Source organism: Xiphophorus couchianus, chromosome 16 (assembly GCF_001444195.1).
Source record: "Xiphophorus couchianus chromosome 16, X_couchianus-1.0, whole genome shotgun sequence".
Taxonomy (NCBI): domain Eukaryota; kingdom Metazoa; phylum Chordata; class Actinopteri; order Cyprinodontiformes; family Poeciliidae; genus Xiphophorus; species Xiphophorus couchianus.
This window is the reverse complement of record NC_040243.1, coordinates 12227394-12246391: the sequence shown is the minus strand read 5'-3', so window position 1 is coordinate 12246391 and position 18998 is coordinate 12227394. Positions and strand designations below refer to the sequence as shown.

At 39.8% G+C, this 18998-nt stretch overlaps 2 protein-coding genes across 3 annotated transcripts in view; one reads left to right on the top strand and one right to left on the bottom strand.

The window, feature by feature from the left end:
* Positions 1-656: 656 nt before the first annotated feature.
* Positions 657-10531, bottom strand: tfap4 (transcription factor AP-4 (activating enhancer binding protein 4)). The gene is made up of 7 exons (XM_028042619.1): positions 10101-10531; positions 7106-7271; positions 6323-6421; positions 6051-6221; positions 5824-5967; positions 4310-4477; positions 657-4168 (listed from the first exon to the last, which is right to left on the bottom strand). Exons 1-7 carry the CDS (start codon positions 10187-10189, stop codon positions 4016-4018), a joined length of 990 nt encoding a protein of 329 aa, XP_027898420.1. The 5' UTR covers positions 10190-10531; the 3' UTR covers positions 657-4015.
* A 5549-nt stretch (positions 10532-16080) lies between these two features.
* The window catches only part of glis2b (GLIS family zinc finger 2b), a 29199-nt gene continuing 26281 nt past the window's right edge, over positions 16081-18998 (top strand). For both annotated transcript variants that reach the window (XM_028042443.1, XM_028042442.1), the window contains exon 1: positions 16081-16880. The gene's annotated coding sequence lies outside the window, so the exon portion shown is untranslated. The remainder of the gene's footprint in view (positions 16881-18998) is intronic.

The window sequence follows — 18998 nt, the reverse complement described above, 5'->3', positions numbered from 1 at the left end:
AAAAAAAGATCTTTCCGGTTTCTAATAGCTGCAAGACACAATCATCGCAATGATCAAACAATAATGCTTAAAATATGCTTCTGTCTATAATTAATTTACATTAGTTTCACTTTCTGAAAGAAAATATTTTTTTCTTCCATCTCTTATTTTAGTTTACACTTTTAAGCAATAATGTTGGAATCACACTGAAAAACATATCACAATATAACAAATATATTTTTGAGATATTTGTCAAAGCATTTTTGACAAATCAAATGCTTTACGTGTTATAAAGAATTCAACTCTTTTAGAGACCATTTGTATGAAGATAAGATAAAATGATCATTTAGAATAATAACTTGCGGCATCTTTGGGGAACAAGGAGCTTTGATTGGTTCATTGCGTCTCAGGAAATGACAAAAGATGCCACCCACTGTCCATGGTGTGCATGGTCGCTGTCACAGAGAAAGTGGTCGCTCTTAATTTAGCTGCTGTAAAGAGAAGGAGGGGCTGGAGGGGGTTCTTCCACAGCCCATCTACCAAACACTCGGCTGCAAACACTTGGGCTTCACGGCCCGAACGACCGCCATTGATTTGAACTGGCAGCGAGACAAACAGAGCTATTCATGTCATTGCTGGTGCTGTAATAACAAAAGAAAACACACACGAGCCAAATGTTTAAAAAACAAAGTACAAACTTTATTATTCTGTCTTTACAAAGGCACAAGCCTCTTTATCCCCAAAACATAAAAAAAACAAAAAAAAAAAAAAACGTAATAGCTTCTTGATGACCATATGCACTGACCGGTCTAACAAAGTAAAAAAAAAAACTGAATGAAACAAATAAAAACAATAGGGAAGGAACTGAGCTGCAAAAAAAAAAAAGATAAAATACATAAAATACATAAAATGACAGGATAAAAGATGCAAGAAGATGTGAAAGGTAAACTGGTAAATGTAGGAGGACTGACATGGAGGGTTGGGGATACACAGCTGTGCGTTTTTTTTTAACTCATAACCTCAAGAGCTTCAGCTGAGGAGATCCTCCTTTACACATAAAAAAAGAGGCAAACTCCAGTATATTACAGTAAGTGCTTCGTAATCTTCACCCTTAGTGATCCTTAGTCCCTCCCCCACTAATCTGACAATCTGATATGCCCATATAATAACTTTGTAACACAAAACACAGAATAAAGAGACGCAACGGAGAGCAACCAGTTCTGGGATTCAGCAGGAAAACTTTCCAATGCAGATACTGGGAAGAACCAGAAAAAAAAAAAATCCTCCGTTTTCCAGCGACCCTCCCCTTCTTCCTATAACAATAACTGACACACCTGACATCAACAGGTTTAAAGGGGAATTCCCAACTCTCATCAATCGTGAGGAGGAGTGTTGGGGTTTAACGCACAGTCTGTCCAGCAGTTCAAAGCTTAAACAGTCGACTCTAAATGCTGAGATGAGCCGAAAGTCCTAACTGTGATTTGATTTTTCTGCAGAATCTCAGGAAACCTTCGACACAATCTTATGGAATGTCTTATTATGGAGGTTTCTCTCCCCCCCCCAACATATTTCACACCAAGGGGTCTCGAACTTTCAAATCTAGACATACAGTGCTTTGCAAAAATGTTCACAACCCTTGAACTGTTTCACACCACATAGTCATTTAGTTAGGAATATGTGATCATAAATTCCAACATAAAGAAGCACACAACTGTCGAGAAAGGACAAACATGTATGGTTTTAATGTTGTTGTTTTTTTTTTCTTTGCAAGTGCTTTGGAAATCACTTGTGTGCAAATTTGGGCTTACAAAAAAAAAAAAAACTACAAGAAATCAGCAATTGCGTAAAAACAAGTCATGAATGTAGAAGAAGGTGCTTGAGTCAGATGAGATGAGAACTGGCAGCATGAAAATCAATAAGTGGCAGAAAACACACACTACATGTGACCCCCAACACAAAGTTTCCATGGTTTAAACAAGGTAGTGGCAGCATCATGTAGTAGGGAAACTTTTCTCAATCTTCTCAGAACTGATGGGAGATAGAATTTAGCCAAATCGTGTCTAGAAGAAAAACTGTGAGAGGCTGAAAATACAGAAATCCAATGAAATGGTTTAGATCAAAAACACATGCATGTTAGATCAGCCTAGTCAAAATATGTGGCAAACTCACACTTTTGCATGCTGGTGAACAAACCATCACCGCTAAGAAGAAGGTTAGCAGCAGGATTATGCTGTGGGAATGTTTTTTTTTTAAATTTATAAATAAATAGAACAAAACATATGAAAGAACAACCTGCTTGAGGATATTTCTTTTCTTCCAGTTCACCATTATGCACTACCTTGTGTTGACTTTTCTCATAAAATCAAAAGAATATTATTAATGTGAAACAATTGAGAAAAGTTAAAAGGTTTTGAATACTTTTGCAAGGCACTGTATACCCAAACACAATTTTTGCATTAATTTACCTTTAGTATAGTTTGTAAACTACCAACATGTTTCATTCTGGGGCAAACAAATTTTTGGGTTAAAAGAACCCCAAAAATAACTATATAACTGGGAATATATATTTATATATTTAATGACATCTGCCCAGTGTTTACAAGTCTGATCAAAGAGGTGAAAATCAGTTGCCCCCAAATGAAAAGTTTCCAGATTGTTCTCTGAAGCTGTGTGAAGGAATGGCCTCCCTGCAGCCAACCAAAAGGGCTCATAATAAGGCAAACTGTAACCTCTCTTCGCTACAAGTCGCCCAGTCATTACATTTAAAAATGAAACAGAAAACGTACGAAAAGGACAGATATTAGGAAATGCATAGAGCATATGTAGTAAATTCAGTCGTCACCGTGAATGGCACACTAACGAGTTCTCTGGGCATTCTTCCTCAAATTTCACCATAATCCTCCTATGTCCCAAAAGGCGGAACAAGCAACAAAACAGTCTCTCTAGACCGAGCGAAGAAGTGATTGTATGCGTCCTTTTCGTATAAATGAGTCGTGCATTTCAAGGCTAAAGTGGTGGCGTTTCAGACTGCCAGAGTCCTGGGCACCACGAAGTCCCGCTGCCTAAAAACACTCAGACACACACACTCCTCAAAAGTACTCATCATGGCCCAACAGATTAGCTTATACGTCAGGCCAGGGGCTTTTATACTCAGAAGTAGAGGATGTTAACAGTAAAAGAAAAAACAAGCAAGATGTGGGATTACTGGGATCCCAGCCCAGCAAAAACAAACAGAAAAAAAAAAAATCAACAAAACTAAAGTTGTGAACCAGTAAGTGTACTCTCTTTTTGTATGAGCACCAGTCAGCCATTAAAACGGCCTTTAGTTTTTTTTTGTTTTTTTACTTTCTAGTGGAGCATTTAAGAGAGAAACATGAAATTTTGACTTAATAAAATAACAAAGAACTTTTAGGACAGTCTTGCAAACTCACAGTGTCTTTGCAAACAGCCCAGATGGTTCTCGAGCGGAGCTGTTCGAAAGGGCGTCCATCTTCATAATAATCACGCTCAGTTGGCGGGCGCCGACGTCACACCCGCGGGCCTCTTTCCCGTTTCTTTGATCAGCCACACGACTTCAGGACAGCGCCGGGAGGACAGTCCTGGCGGCTGATGGAGATGTTTAACAGGCGTTTGAAAGTCCAGTTTCCAGTTTGACTGAGAGTTCATAAAAATCAATTAGTAGCTTTAATAATAGTTCCAAAGAGTCGTGAAGAGACAAGAGTTTGTTGTGTAGGTAAAAAGAGCAGAGGTTGTAGTTAAGCAAAAAAAAAAAAAAAGAGAAAAACTACGGTTGTGAATGTGTAATTGTAAACCTTCTCAGGCGCCTATTTTTGTAAAATCTGATGTAGAGAAGAAGATGGGGAAAAGCAGTCAAAATGAGTGCTATAATCCGACTACCAACCCGGTTTGCGTCCACAGAACAAGAGTGCTGTGAGTTTGTAGTCTCCCATAGCCCTGTTCTGCTTTGGGGCCCTTCTGTGTGTGAGTGTGTGCGTGTATGAAGGTGTGGGGTACACGAGCCTTCAGGCAGGCGAGCTCAAGGCAGCGAGCAGTCGTCGGGTCCGTCGCTGTTGGAGGCCGTGTCTGAGCCCGCAGCGTCGGAGAGGATGCGCCCCGAGCTGACGATGACCGCCCTCCTCTGCTCCTCCTCAAAACCCTTCCCCTGGGTGCCCTCAATGTGCTGGATTGCCTGGAGGCAAACAGGGAATAATAGAGGAGGCACGTCAGAGACTAAGGCGCCCTCTAGTGGTCAGATGTGGCGGATAAAAGAAAAAAAAGACAGCAGGAGTCATGTGAAGGAAAGATAATTTTAATTTTAAGTGCAGCTTACTTGAACGATGGTGTCCAGGTTCTGCCGAGATGTGGACACGGAATTAATAACCGATGTTGGGCCCATGGTTACCACGGTAACATGATGGGGCTGGGGAGTTTGTGCGGGCGCAGGAACGATGACTGTGGCATGATGTGTGGGTGCGGGCGGGGTAGCAGGAGCCAACACCTGAAAGAACGATATTTACACATCATTCCCTAATAATGTAATATGCAAAATTATGCCATGCTTAACAAATAATTGAATCAAACACTGTTTCTATCACACAGGCAATAGAAATCTACAAACTATGAGGTGCATTTTTGTGTTTAACCCCCTTGATACTGCTGCCCCGAAATAAAATCCAGGCAATCAACTGCCTTCAAAAGTCACCCAGCAAGTAAAACCTGTGTAATTGAATCCCAGTGTAAATACAGCTGTTCAGTGAATCCCTCAGTGGTTTGTTAGAGAACAAACGACATAATGAAGAACAGGAAACACAACTTATAGGTCAGGAAGATTGTTGAGGAGAGACCGGAGACAACAATGAATTCATGTAGATTAATGCATACCTATACGCTCATATGGCCAAGGCTAGGGCTGGATGATATGGCTGAAACATTTATCACAATATAAGTGTTTCATATCAATTGATGTTGATAATTGAACCAGTCATACCCGCAAAGATTTGCAGCTGTAATTACAGCAAATGACGGTTCCATAAGGGGCTAAATAAATATAAATGCACTCCACACTATTCAGAATAATGCACTCCTTTGTACTTGTCTATGAGATCAAATTAGGAGTTGGCATGTATTGTACAATTTATTGTGAAAACTGTTTTATGACAGGCATTTTGACTTATTGATGTGTTGATCAATTCCAATTAATGATGTTAAATAAAAAGCAAAACTGCGACAGTATTAACGGATTTACTATTTTAATTAAATAAATTGATGTTAAAATGTATTTAACATCAATAAATATCAGTGAAATGAAAAACATGATTAAATACAGTTATTGTGTACATCTTAGTGATACAAATCACACTTCTTTCAGTAACTTGCACGCTGAAGAAGACTATTTCTACTGAGAATATTTTTCAAGAATAGTATCTGTGTGTAATGTTATGAATGCTATGTCATGCATTCACAGTAATGTAAAAAGTTTTTAAATCATAATTTTTATCGTCATCACAATTGCACCGCAAAATATTGCGTATATACTGTATATCCTAAGTCCACAATGCCCACCCCTATATCGAATTCCAATAAAATCTATGAAACTTTATTTAAATTTCATTGTTTACATGACAACATGTGAGAAAGTTCAAGGGGTGAACATTTATTTTGCAAGGCTCTGCATATGTGACAGTCAAAATTATTCTGAGTCTTTTATCACAACAAAGATGCGGACATATATTGAAGATAAACTCAATTTCAAATATTTTGTGATGATAAAGTAAAACACCTTCTGAAAGCTAAATTTAGTCATTAAACAAAAGCTGAATTCTTTATGAAACGTTGGTGTTGAACCTGAGGGCTGTGTGCTGGAGTGAGGTCCCTCTCTAGCTGCTTCTGCAGGCGAACAAGACTCTGCGTCTGGACTTGTTGTTCCTGGACCTGCTGGGCGATCGCCTTCAGCTTCTCTGGGTACAGCTGAGCGTCCAGGGAGCGCATCTGCCAGGCGGGACGCATCGGGAGAAAGGTGCGTCAGTCACGCACTTAAAACAGCTGTGTGTTCATTCCCACCCGACTGTCACCTGATCCTCCAGCATCATCCTGACTGTGCGCTCCTTTTCCAGCTGCTGCCTCAGCTCAATCATCTCCCTCCTCAGATCCTCAGTCTTCTCCTCCTCCAGGATGTCTGGAGAGCCGATTCCTTCATCTTTCTCCTCCGCCCGTCTCCTCTTCGGGGACGAGCCACTTAACTCCTGGGGGAAAAAAACAAACATAGATTGAGATATCTGGTTCAGATGAGTGCTAAAACCGAAGAAACGTATGGGAATATTTATGCAACTTGATGTACCTGTACCTGAATGATCCGCTTCAGCTGACTGTTTTGCTGCAATAGCCGCGTCTTCTCCTGCTCCAAAGTGAAGATGTACTCTGCCGTCTGTTGCAAGATTGCAGCCTGAAGAACATCAAAGTGAGGTTGTAACAGCAAGTTCAAACCCGTACAGCAACAGTGACTTCAAAAGTATCAATATTCCTTTTTCACGTTGCCATTTTCAAGTTTTGCCACGAATTAGATTTGTGGCTAAAACTTAAATCTCAGTTAGATGTAAACCTTAGCCATTACATCATATCTCCTGTTGTGGGTTTGTCTTGTTGGAAGGCAAACTTTCCCTTAGTCTCAAGTCTCACTTGTCATTGCTCAAGAAAAAGCTTCCCACCACATAATACTGCCAACACCATGTTGGGATATTCAGGCTGATCTTTAGAGCAAAGTTTTTCGCTAGAGTCCTGTATGTAAAGCCAGAAGTTGAATTTACCGGTAGAGAAGTTTCCTATTACACGTTTGCTGTTAACTGCATTTACTAACTTTGAAAGGTGTTTGACTGCACTAGATTGTATTTAGTGGTGACAGAGTAAAGGGAACTAAATAAAAAAGCACAAGAGTGATTTTTGTTAGAAACAAAATTGTTCTAGAACCAAGAATCATTTTCTTTCAATTTTACAATTAGGACCTCCATGTGTTGGTCTAGTACTTACAATCCAAAATGTGAAAAAGTTGAAGAAGAATAAATACTTTTTAAAAGCACGTTGGATCAAGCTCATCACCTAATCTAATTCAAGCCCACAGTTTGTGACCCACCTTGCTGAGCTTCTCCCCATCGCTGTGTGGGATGAGTGTTTTAAGTGACTGGAATCCAGCATTGATGCTCTGCATACGCCGACGTTCGTTGCTGTTGGCAATCTCCCTGCGAATTCGCCTCTCTTGGTCCCGGGCTGTTTCTGGGGTCAGAGGAATGTTGGCCAGACTGAGGGGGAAACAAAACAGGGAGGGAAGCAAATCCGTTAGTTGATAATAAATTTTGAGCACAGAGGAAGCCTTCAGCTTTGAGTCAGGAACCGCTTAACTTTAGCAGAAACATTTAATGCATACAGCAACTACGCATTTATTATGAAGCACTTATTAGTTGCAGTTTTATTCATTTTGTTACCTTATTTTTCCTGCCAATGGCATGACTAGTGTAAAAAATATTTCCATTTAAAATGCATTGTATATTGTGCAGCCTTGCATTAAAAGCAGTAATTAATTACTTACAAAAGGTAAACCGATATTTTGTTCTACAAGCAGCACACAGGCAGTGTTTGCCTCTAACCACTACAATTTTAATATGTTCATACTTTAAAACAGTCAAAATGAGCCTTCGTAAGCCAGGTGCTGGGATTTAATTTAGGGGAAATTCTAAGAGCGCTTCCTGCAACATCCTCTGCTTCCACCTCTGTATCTCCTGCCAGGCTCTTATCTGTACTGACTCAGCTGCCTCAGTGCAAACACTGGGAACTGTTGTGCAGACACGGATGAGAAAAAAAAAATGTGCATGCGCGTTGTGAGTGTTAAGTGTGGAGATACACACAGACACAAAGCATCTGCCAATACAACTGGGCTTTGCCTTCCCTAACAGTAGATTACCACCAAGCTGTTTTAAAGTGCGTTTTTTTAAAGGGGAGCAAGACAAAGTAAGCAAATAAGGCTGTAATGACTGACTTGTTGATGTAATAAATAATAGACTGTAAACAGATGAGCAACAGATTTAGAAATTAAAAATCTTTCACCAGTATAGAGACATATTGTTATTGTGTCTTGTCTCTATTCTGTAACTGCGAAGTAATTTCCCTGCTGGGATGAATAAAGTACTTCTATTCTATTCTATAATATTCTATGACTTCCATTCATTTTACTGTTCAGTTATACTTTCATTTGCAGAGCCAGGGTCATCTTAACCTGGTGGCACAGTCAGTTTATCTTGCATTTCACATGTAATACTGCATCAATCAGGTCTTTTCTGACAAATATCAATTTTACATAAAAAAATCCCCAATCATGTATGAAATAGCATCTCCTTAGCCTTTACCATATTTTTTTAAACCTAAAAAAAAAACTATGCAAAACGTACATTTTGTACATTGATGCCCAAAACAAATGTGAGTTGGTAGGAATAGGACAAAAATATAAAAATATAGTTTCCTTGTTTGTCCTATGGATCAATAATCAGAATCAGTCAAGGGAAAAGTAGGTAATTCAGATGATCTCTGGGTGATTGATCGATGCATCGCTAGAAACCAATGCAGAAAGGGACAAACACAAATAAACAACAGGCTCATTTCTATTTAATTATATTGTGGTTTAAAGATATTCAAACAATAAATCTTTATCAGCTGGTCATCACATGGTGCTTTAGAGAAACTGGTGTTCAGATACTGGCAACAAACTCTCAATGCATTTGGTAAATTCATAAATGTACATTTTCTCCCCAACTGTCTTGGAAAAAACCGAAAGGTTTTGGACGATATTTTGTATTACCACAACAATCATAAACAATCGACAATTCACAACAAAATGCTAAGACAAAAAAGCTCCAATTCTGACATTGAAAAATAGACCACATATTTGAAAATTTCAATAATAAACTTAAATAGGCTTATGACACTAATACTTCTTTATTTATATATCAGCATAACAACATTTATTATCCTATCTTGTTTATTTTTATCTTTGCTAACCAAACACCAGCTGACTGTTGGATGATTTGGGACAAACAGAAATAAGACTACATTTCCCAGAATACCCGTGCGCCAGCAGCAGCAGTCGCAGCAGCAAGCAGCACAAGATTCCTCCGCCTCCTTCAACTAGCAGGGCTGCGGACGTATCGACGGGCCTTCCGTGACATACACACCCCCTTATTAATAACTCAACTTTTAATATTCCTGCCTCCCCTCGAACACCAAATATCCCGTTATCTGAAATGTATTAAAAACAATATTTGTAACCGCTAAAAGAAGAGCCAGTCGGTCACCACAGAGCCCGACAGCACCTCGGTGCTCGGAGCAGACTTTTTCATGTCCTCCGCCATTACAACAATGCGGCAGGCAGCATGGCAGAGGTGCGGGATGAAAAGACGCAGTGGAGGTGGCTCGATAGCGCCAGCAAGCAGCACAGAAACCCCAATTATTTTATCGCAACTTAGAATAAGGGCAAATATGACGACAGCTGTTTGTATTTTACATCAACAGAAAACGGTTAGAAGAACATACAACGCGAGACTAACACCAGACCCCCCCCTCATCACTTTTAGCTCAAGCCACAAGCATGGCCGCACTACCCACAATAACTTCGGCTCCCTTTCAGCAAACCAGCTCCTTCCAGTAGCGTGTGGAGCGAAAACTGGCCCTTTAAAGGACCACAGTAATCGGTAGCAAAATATTTCATTTTCGTATGCAAATTACAGCGCCTATATAAGAGATTATTTGAGGATAAATAGATGTGGGATGTGCTCTGGAGCGGAGTAGCAGCGTGGTGTGCACGGAACCACGTGGTTAATGTTTGTTAGACACAAAATACGTGAATTTTTATACTAAATGAGCAAAATACAAAACAGGAGATATTGCACTGGCAGCATAAGACACCCAGCCGCTCATTTGCAGTGTAACGCCGGTGTTTGGTGTTAATTAGTGCCCGCAGTTCCCCCGTAAGCGGGTCGTGTACACAATAACAGATCAGATCAAACATGTTGCCTCAGTGCGTGGACAGTTCTTACAGTTATAATCATGCTGAATGGAGCACATGTGATTTATATACACACCTACAGAGACCACCGATCACTTCTTTCTCCGTTTTCCTGAAATGTTGCAGCGGGGGCACCTTCTGAGCTGAAACCATGAAATACTCCATGCTCGCCTCTCGCCAGTTTGGCCCCCCTCTCCAAAAAACAAATAAAATAAAATAAAATGAAAAACAAAACGGCAATCTCCTTTAGATTAAAGGGAAACAGATGACAAAAATCCCGTGATCCGAGGCGGGTTAATTCCTCAAAGTAAATCCGAATCCCTCGTCCGTGTATTTTGAGGCTACCGAGAGTTGTAATGTTACTCGACTTCCAGCTGATGGGGTTCCCTCGTTGTGTGTGGCGCTCTACCTCTCCTTCTCCCTCCCCTTTGCTTTCTCCCTCTGCATGACCGTGTCTCTCTCTGTGTGAGTGTGTGTTGGTGTGTGTGCAGCTGATCGGATTGCTTTCAAGGCGGGAAACAGCTGGTAGGAGTCACACACCGCACCACCAAATGCCTCCTTCCGCAGAGAAGGGGGAACTGCGTGTAAACAAAGGACTATTTAGTGCAGAGAGAAGCCAAAAGAATCTGATAGAATGAACTGGGAAAAAATGTAAGAAAATATTGACATATAATTTATGGTTAAATACGCGGATTAAATTGCGGCAATCACTCAGTCGGTGATTCTAAAGACAATAACACACAAACAACAAAACAATGAGTTTAATCAATAAAACCATTGTAAAAATTTACATAAATTTTATACGGCTATTACTTTGATGAATATTTCTGATTAGATACGAGTATATACTAAAACAAATTAGTGAAATCCCAGCTAATTTATACAGTGTATCTACTTAACAGCAATAGTTAATTTTTAATAATGAGGATTTACTCATCTGACTCTTCTTATGGTTGAAAAACTGAAAGAGAAACAAAAAGAGAAGAATTGCTTTCTGATTTGGACGTAAAATGTTTGTGAAATAGTAATAAACGTTTTAAACCAATCCTAACAATGTGACATGTAAATATTTTAACTGAAAAGAAAAGCTAAAATGTCTCTATCGTGATAAACAGCAGCCCCAGGGTATATGGAAGCATTTAACTGCCACAGATAGGACATAAATAGGGCCAGGATCTCATTAAGAGATGATCCTGTGTATATCTTGTTTATATCTTAAGCTAAGATATAAACGAGATATAAAACCCGTTTAAACATGAAACTTTCTTGCAACTTGTTGCACTGAGTTACTGTGATGACATTTTTTGTTTTGGTTGTAGTAAAACTCATAATAACCAGATTTGCATCCGGTTAAAATTATAATTTTTCATTACAGTGAGACCCAAAACTCATTAAAACAAGAAACTCTCTAAGGCGATATAAAACTTGTGATGATTTACAACCTTTTTGTTTAAATTACGTGGTTTTAATGACTTATAAAACTTGTTATAACCATATTTGTATCTTGTTTAAATGAGTATGTATCTCATTTTAGTGAGCTTTATGTCTCTAACGGGGAAGTTTTAATCAAAATGATTAGGCAGGATTTGTCTCTGCATTAATGCAGTAATTTGTACAAAAGGAGTCTCAAACAAACACTAAGTGCATCTACTATACAATACGTCGACCTACTTTTCCGTAGGCTAACAATTATGTTCTAAAAATCTTTTTGGTAATGTCTAATTTTGCGAGAAACTGAGTAATTAGTGTTTACTTTCTATAGGCCTTACTAATCATCTAAATTGACACTTAAGAATGATCAGTGTAGTAAATCGAGGACATGAAATTTGACATTTGTAATTGAATTATTGAAATAAAATATCTTTTTAATGATGTTCTAATGTGTTGGGTTGCACATAAATATATAGTAATTTTAACATTTTTTTTATTTTTCGCTATGCATGCCAAAGTGCAGCATTAGTAGTGAGATAGTAATAATAGCTTTTTGTTATATTTTGACAAACACATAATCAATGTTTTGGGGTAAATTTTTTAAAAAATCAACTCAAAAATAATATTTGCCCATTGTTGAATGGTGGCACTCACGGTGCTCCATACCACCTGCGCCCTGGCGATTAGGTAAATAAAAAGCGGGAGAAGCCTCTTCAGGGGCGGACACTCCAACAGCTGCGATAAGAGAACAGCAGCGATCAGCTGACCAGCTGGCAGCGCTGCACAGCAACAGCGCACCCACCAGAAGGGAGGGCGTTCAGGGACACACTGCTGCTGCTGCTGCTGCTGTCTGACACACCGCACCGGCTGTACGGTGATAACGCGTAGGTGGCAGGGTAAATACCAACCCGATTTAACAGGTTCAACAGATGCAAGGCCGCGCAAGCAAGCTAGTTAAGTGCTGCAAGGATTTGCATAAGAGCACCGCACCGAATGATCACTCGTTGAATGCAACAAAAAGTGAGTGCAGAAAACTGAGATAAAAACACAGCAGGTTTTAAAGCTTGGAAAAAATCAAAAATAAGTTTCTAAATTCTTTGGATTAGCATCATTTGCTTGAAATTGATTGAGGCTACTTATTGTAATCCAACCTATAAAAACTAAAATTCGACAGAAATGGAAATCGATTACTTATTACTAGTTATCATGTCAAGTGAAGGTGTGGACTCTACATTCAAAGGGCTGACTGTGGGCTATTTAACGACATATGATTTTGTAACTGGAATGTTGAAAATATGGCAGGCCAGCACAGTTTGACTCTGTTCTTGAAATTTTTTTAGAGTGAGATTTTTATTGAAAAATGCAAATCTTCTAAAAGATTATAATATGGATAATATGGATAATATTTGGTACAAGACAAAATATTTGTTTTGGAGTCAATTTGATAGTAAATAGGATGACAACCATCGAGAGACTTTAATCAGAAGCGGACTCGGATGTACTCATTTATTAAATTCATTTAGCTACAGAAAACATGTTGAGACAAAAGACCCCTACTCCATTTTTGTTGCAGAGAATAACATTTTGTAGACTAGAACATTTTAGCTCTTATAAAAAATGTTGCGCAAAAGGTGTAGCTGCCAAATGCTGAAATTTCATTTATGAGTGTCAAACTCAAGATGACAACAGGGATTTCTTAACATATTTTACTTATCAGCAAAATAAACTATCTTTCTTTATTAAGAGGGTGGGAGTGTGAGGCCTGAAGGTTCCTGCTTGGTGATCTTGACAGTTACATAAGTAGCACATTTATAAACCTTCTATCCGTATATAGTTTGTAAAATGTCTGCTTTAGAAAAGATTTTTTTGAAAAGATATAAGTTATGTTTTGTAATGAATAAAGTTATTTCGATGGAACCTTAAAAAGAAACACTAAAATTAGCTTCAACAGCTAGCCATTGATTAAATGTTATCTGAGGTTTCTCGACGCCCTCTAGTGGTAGCTGGTGAGAACTTGCGGGAGGCCAAAAACGGGCAGCTAAGGGCGTTGATTTCAAATACAAGGTCCAACAGCTGTGGACTGACAGTATCATACTGAGAAAATATAATACTTACAGTTTTACATGTGTCTCCTGTTACCTGGGGTGGGAAAAAGGTATTATACGTGTTACGGACACATTCAAGGTGCCATCTTATGTGGACGTCTCCGTGAAAAAGAAATCGCAGCAAGCAAAATTGAAAAAACAAAACACTTCCATCTCCAAGTCCTAGTCATACAACTGTGCCCTTTTGATGATGTCAGTGTAGTAAATCAACAAGATTAAGTGGAAATTAAATGAAGTAGCTCTTTAATTAAATAACCAGTGATAAATGGCTGGAGCAATAGACTCTAGACAGTGATTTATTTTCTAATAATTTTATGAAATAACTTAAAAATGTATAAATGTCTATAGGATTAAGTCATTGACGGGTGCAGGAAGACTTAATAGTATAATATGTTGTCAGAAAGCAACAAACAAAAAAAGACAGCTGGTCCACAAGCCATCAAATTTGCAAGGAAAATATTTTTATCTATGACTGCAATCACAGTTTAGGTCTAAGTTGCAAAATTAAGTATTTTGGAATTAATTGCAATACTGAAAAAGAAAAAGAATCTTCGCATTGGGTTCTGCGAAGGCATCAGATGTTTGTTAAAGAGCATTTTGAACAAACAGCATCCTGAAGACCAAGGAACACATCAGACAGATCAATAACAAAGCAGGGTTGGGTTACATAACCAATAGTAAAAAAAAATAGGAAGGATATTGCACCACTGCAAAACCTAGCAAGATATATCTGTCCTCCTAAACTGACAGGCCAGGCACGGACTGAAATAATCAAAGAAGCAACATAGAGGTCCTTGGAGAAGCTCCACAGCTCCAGTTGGAATAATGCGTTGCCAACTATTATTCATGCATTTCTCCAATTCTGCATTCATTGATGGGGGGCAAGAAGAATTCAATTGTTGAAAGAAACCTATAAGAAATCCCACTTAAAGTTTACCACATGTTGGGGATAGAGCAAACATGTGGAATCGGTTGTTCTGGACAGATGAAACCACAATTGAATGCTGTGACTTATACATGCAAAGATCTCTGTGTGGCAGAAAACTGATGTCACTACGACCACAATGAACCATGTGGCAGCATGGTGCTGTGGGGTTTTTCCCCCTTCAGCTGGCACTGGCAAGCTGGTCAGACTTGTTGGAAAGAATCATAGAGCTAAATGCTGGAAGAAAACCTGCTACAGACTGCAAGACTTAGTATTAGGTAACAGGTTCACCTGCCAGCAGGACAATAACCTTAAACATACAGACAGAGCTACAGTGGTTGGGTTTGCTTTGATTTAAACAGTATCTTAGTTTAGATAAAGGTGTTTAGCCAGGTAAATATTTCTGAAGCCAAAGCATGAGATAAATGTAAGAATGACTCTTCATCTGATTCGTATCTACTGGTCCTGTTCTCCTGTTCCTCATTTTCTGGGCTTACTGTTTTTCAAAGAGTTTCAGAAAATAGAAACAAATCCTCTGAGAACTATCAGAGACTCAGATTATCCCACTTGAAAGTTGGACTTGTTAACTTTCACCCACCGTACTGGGCCATTGAGCAATCTTAATTAAGTGGCTATTTGGTCCTTCCTTGTCATTTCCACTGGATCAGGGATATTATGTCTTTAATGCATCTGTAGAAGATTTGTTTTCACTATGAGAATAGAAAGTAAAATGGATATGGTGACTGTTTATGACAGTTTTTTACAACTCAAACAAATCTCTCTCTGAGAATAAACCCTGGCCTCAATATGTTTTTTATTTGTTTTGTTCTCTGTTGTGATTATTAGTTCATTTAGTTATAAAAAATATATTTTTAAAAGACGTTGTCACATTTTATATGTTTTTTTCATTTTCTTGTTATTTCCATTGTTGTTTAATTTAATTAAAAAAAAAAAAAAAGACAGTTGAAAGATTGGAGCTACATAGAAAATCCTTAGAGAACCTTGCAGTGAAGGCTGCAAAGGACTTGAATGTGGTGCAGGTTCACTTTCCACTGAGATAACTATTCACATGCAACCAGCTCCACAATGGAATGATTTTAGAGCAAAACATTCATATTGCGTTAGAATGACCCAGTCGGAGGCCAGACCTAAATTTAATTGGAAAATACTGGAGGATGTAAAAACTGATGTTTCCAGACTTTTTCCATCCAATCTGATTTAACTTTAGCCTTCCAAGTCTGTCTTATAAGAACTGATACATTTCTAATTACATAAGTGTACAGTTTTAATATCCATTACTTGTGTTTTTACTTAACGCAGAATCAAACAGTATGGCAACTGTTACTTCTCTGAACTTTTTTGTCTTATGTAATGCAGATTTGCATTACACAGGTTGCTGGTGAGAGGAGGTGAGCAGGCTCACTGTGTACACACCGACTAACATTGAAAAATGCGGTGTTTGCTCTTTGGCGATCTAAGGCTGACCGTGCGGACAGACAGACAGACCGACGTTTTGGGAGAGGAGTGGGGAGGGGGGTGGTTTGGAGGAAAGCCGGGGACTGCCCATGATGGATGGGCGGAGCAGTAAGCATGCGCTGAGGTGGCAGGCTCTGGGCTGGTCCTGACGGGCTGGCTGGCTGCTGGGCTCCGGGCGGATGTCTGTGTGCGTCAGACGACGGTGGGGGAGAACTACCATCAACACGCAGCGTCTCCGAAGGAAAACACGCAGAGGAGACGCGGAGCGCTAAAAGAGAAAAACAACCGGGCTAACGTTGGCATCTGGAAAAGCACCGAGAAGGGAGACGATCCTCCCACATCCAGCCCCACACCCTGTCGCCAACCCGTCCCGTCTTTTTCCTCTCGACCACTTCGTGCCATCCCTCTGGTCCGACCACCCCATAGGAAACCCCCCATTAGACCAGCGTTGCCATTAAGCGATGCGCTTTGAATCTGGGAAGAAATCCTCTCTGCGCTTTTTGATGCATAGCACAACCAGTGCTCTTCATTTCCAGGCTATGGATTCGGGTGTTTACACTTTTCTGATGGGTTTCCAGCTGTAATATAACATGCAAAACATCACCCTGTCATTCCATAGATTGGCTGGAATTTAAACAACCGGCTGTCACACACGCCGGGGTGAGTTCTTATGTGATTTTTTTCCCCTCAAGCTTGAAAACAACTCCGACAATGGTCTTAGTACAGACCGCCTCATTAACACTTAGTAATAATCTCTAAAGACCTGTCAGCTGAATATTTCGATCCCACCGAAAAAAAAGCGGCAGAACTGACGAGGAGTTTGATCGTGTAAGGACTTCGGGAAGTTCTTGCTCCGGAGGAAAGGCGTGGATTGGACCGGAGACATCTCGGCCATATCCACGGCATTTTTGCTGTAAAGGTAAGCCAGGATCGACATTTTCCTGCATGTCACTTGTGCATGTTGCGTTCACTGTCCAGGCTGAGAAAAAGCACTGATTTAAACAGGGCAGTGACCTATTTTCCAGCACCGAAGTCCTTCCGCCGGGAGTGCTCCGCACTGTCACTTCCAAGGCGGGTGGTTGAGTCTCAGCCAGAGATATGTGCGCGTGTGTGTGTCATTGCCCTTTTCAACATTAGACCAACCTTTTTCCAGATGTAAACATCCTCGCCTTCCACCGGGACGCATGAGAGACGTTTTAAGAGCGGTGTCACAAATCCCGCCCTACATAGCCCATGGTGGAGCTCATCACTTATAGCCTGGCCAGATACAGGTTTCTGCAGAGCTCTCTGATGCTTGTCACAACATCTGATAAAGAGCTCAATGTCTGGAGATTCCTGGTTGTGATTTAAGCTTGTGATATATTGGTAAACAAAGTGTTACGGTCCAGGGATGTTGTCTGACATGCAGCTTTGCTGGAGCCATTTTCCATATTTCTTCTCAATTCTCAAACTTTGTTTCAAGTCATTTGGAGCCTGTAATGGTTTTCTTACAGGAATGTCCTGTATTTAGCTACAGTCAACCTCCTATAAACTCTGGCCAACTTCTTTAACCCAGAATGCAAAAAACATCCCCCACAGCATGATGCTGCCACTACCTGCTGAAATCTTGGCTGCATTTGGAAATAGATAGGGGGAACCTCATTTAAGAAAAAATAACGTTGTTACTTGCTGAAATATAGAATATATACTTTATTTATTTATGTTTTTTCCATAAGTTATATTATTAGCTACAGTTAGCAAACCTCATCTGTCTTTCCATTTTAAAGAAGGAGCTCAACTCCTTGATGTTCTTCCAAGATTAAAGTTTTGACTCACAAAGCAAATCAAACACACTTTTTTGCTACGCTACAAAAAGCAAAATACCAAAAAGTTAAACATTCTTAACATGTTATCTTGACCTTTTTGGCCTAATTACCATTGAATTTTTACTAAAGGTTATCATACCATGAGGCTCTCTACTGACTCAATCTTTATAATTGTATGACTGGGATCTCTTTATCATAGCTGTTCAGCTCAGTGCCAAGCTAGATGAGGCAGTACAGGGGGCAAGGATGGGCACAGAAAGAGAAGCATAAATAAAGAGCTATTTTCATCCAATTAAGCAATTGCTCTGTTCCTACGCCTAATTGTGCAGCACACAGGGACTTATTTTATGATGGACCTTCTCCCAATTGGCTGCCTCTCATGGGTCTATTGTTCCTGGAGCTGCCAGGGGAGAGAGCCGAGCGCTGCCAAGGCAGACCTAACAAGGCAAGGGCCGAAGGGGAATCGGGTATGATCATTAAAAAGGTCACAGTGCACATCGGAGGCACATAGGAGGGGATCAGATGAAGAATGATTATAATATTTCCAAGGTGTGTGTTGGGTATTTTTTATGCATTGACGTGTAGGCTCAGGAGGTATCATTGTACTGGGTCAGTCCTATAAAACAGGAGCTGTGAAAGAGATTCCACCCTCCTTATTGCAAGTCTTTTTTTTTGTTTCATCCTGAAACCTTCCCTGAACTCATAACAGAGGAGATCCACACATCCACAGCCTGCTCTGGCCATTGTTTAGCCAATCAGATGATGAACAGTTCAGCTGCAGGTCAGCCTTAACATTCATCCAAGAGAAAGTCTGGGGTCAGACAGAGAAACATCTATAACCACTGGTCACGAAGTGGACATTGCTCACTCTAAACTCTACTGATAATCCAGATGTACACGAAGTTCCAGCTGTGCATCTCTGTCTACAATCAAGGATGCATGTGTGTATTTTAGCTGACAGCTTTAATTGATTAATATTTTCTTGCCCTCAGTACAGACTCAACCGTATGTTGACCAGGTCTCTGTCCAGTTCTTTCTATATACACCCTGCTAGGTGAATACTGGTTCTGCTGTGGGTCTATTCATGTTGAACAGAGAGTTATCTTCATGCAGATGCTCTGGAAGAGAATTGAATCACTCCACTTCATGTACTAGTGGATAAACGCTTTCCACCATGTCAGTCCCTGAAAATTAAAACCACGGGCGTCGCTATCAACCCCCTTCTTTAATTT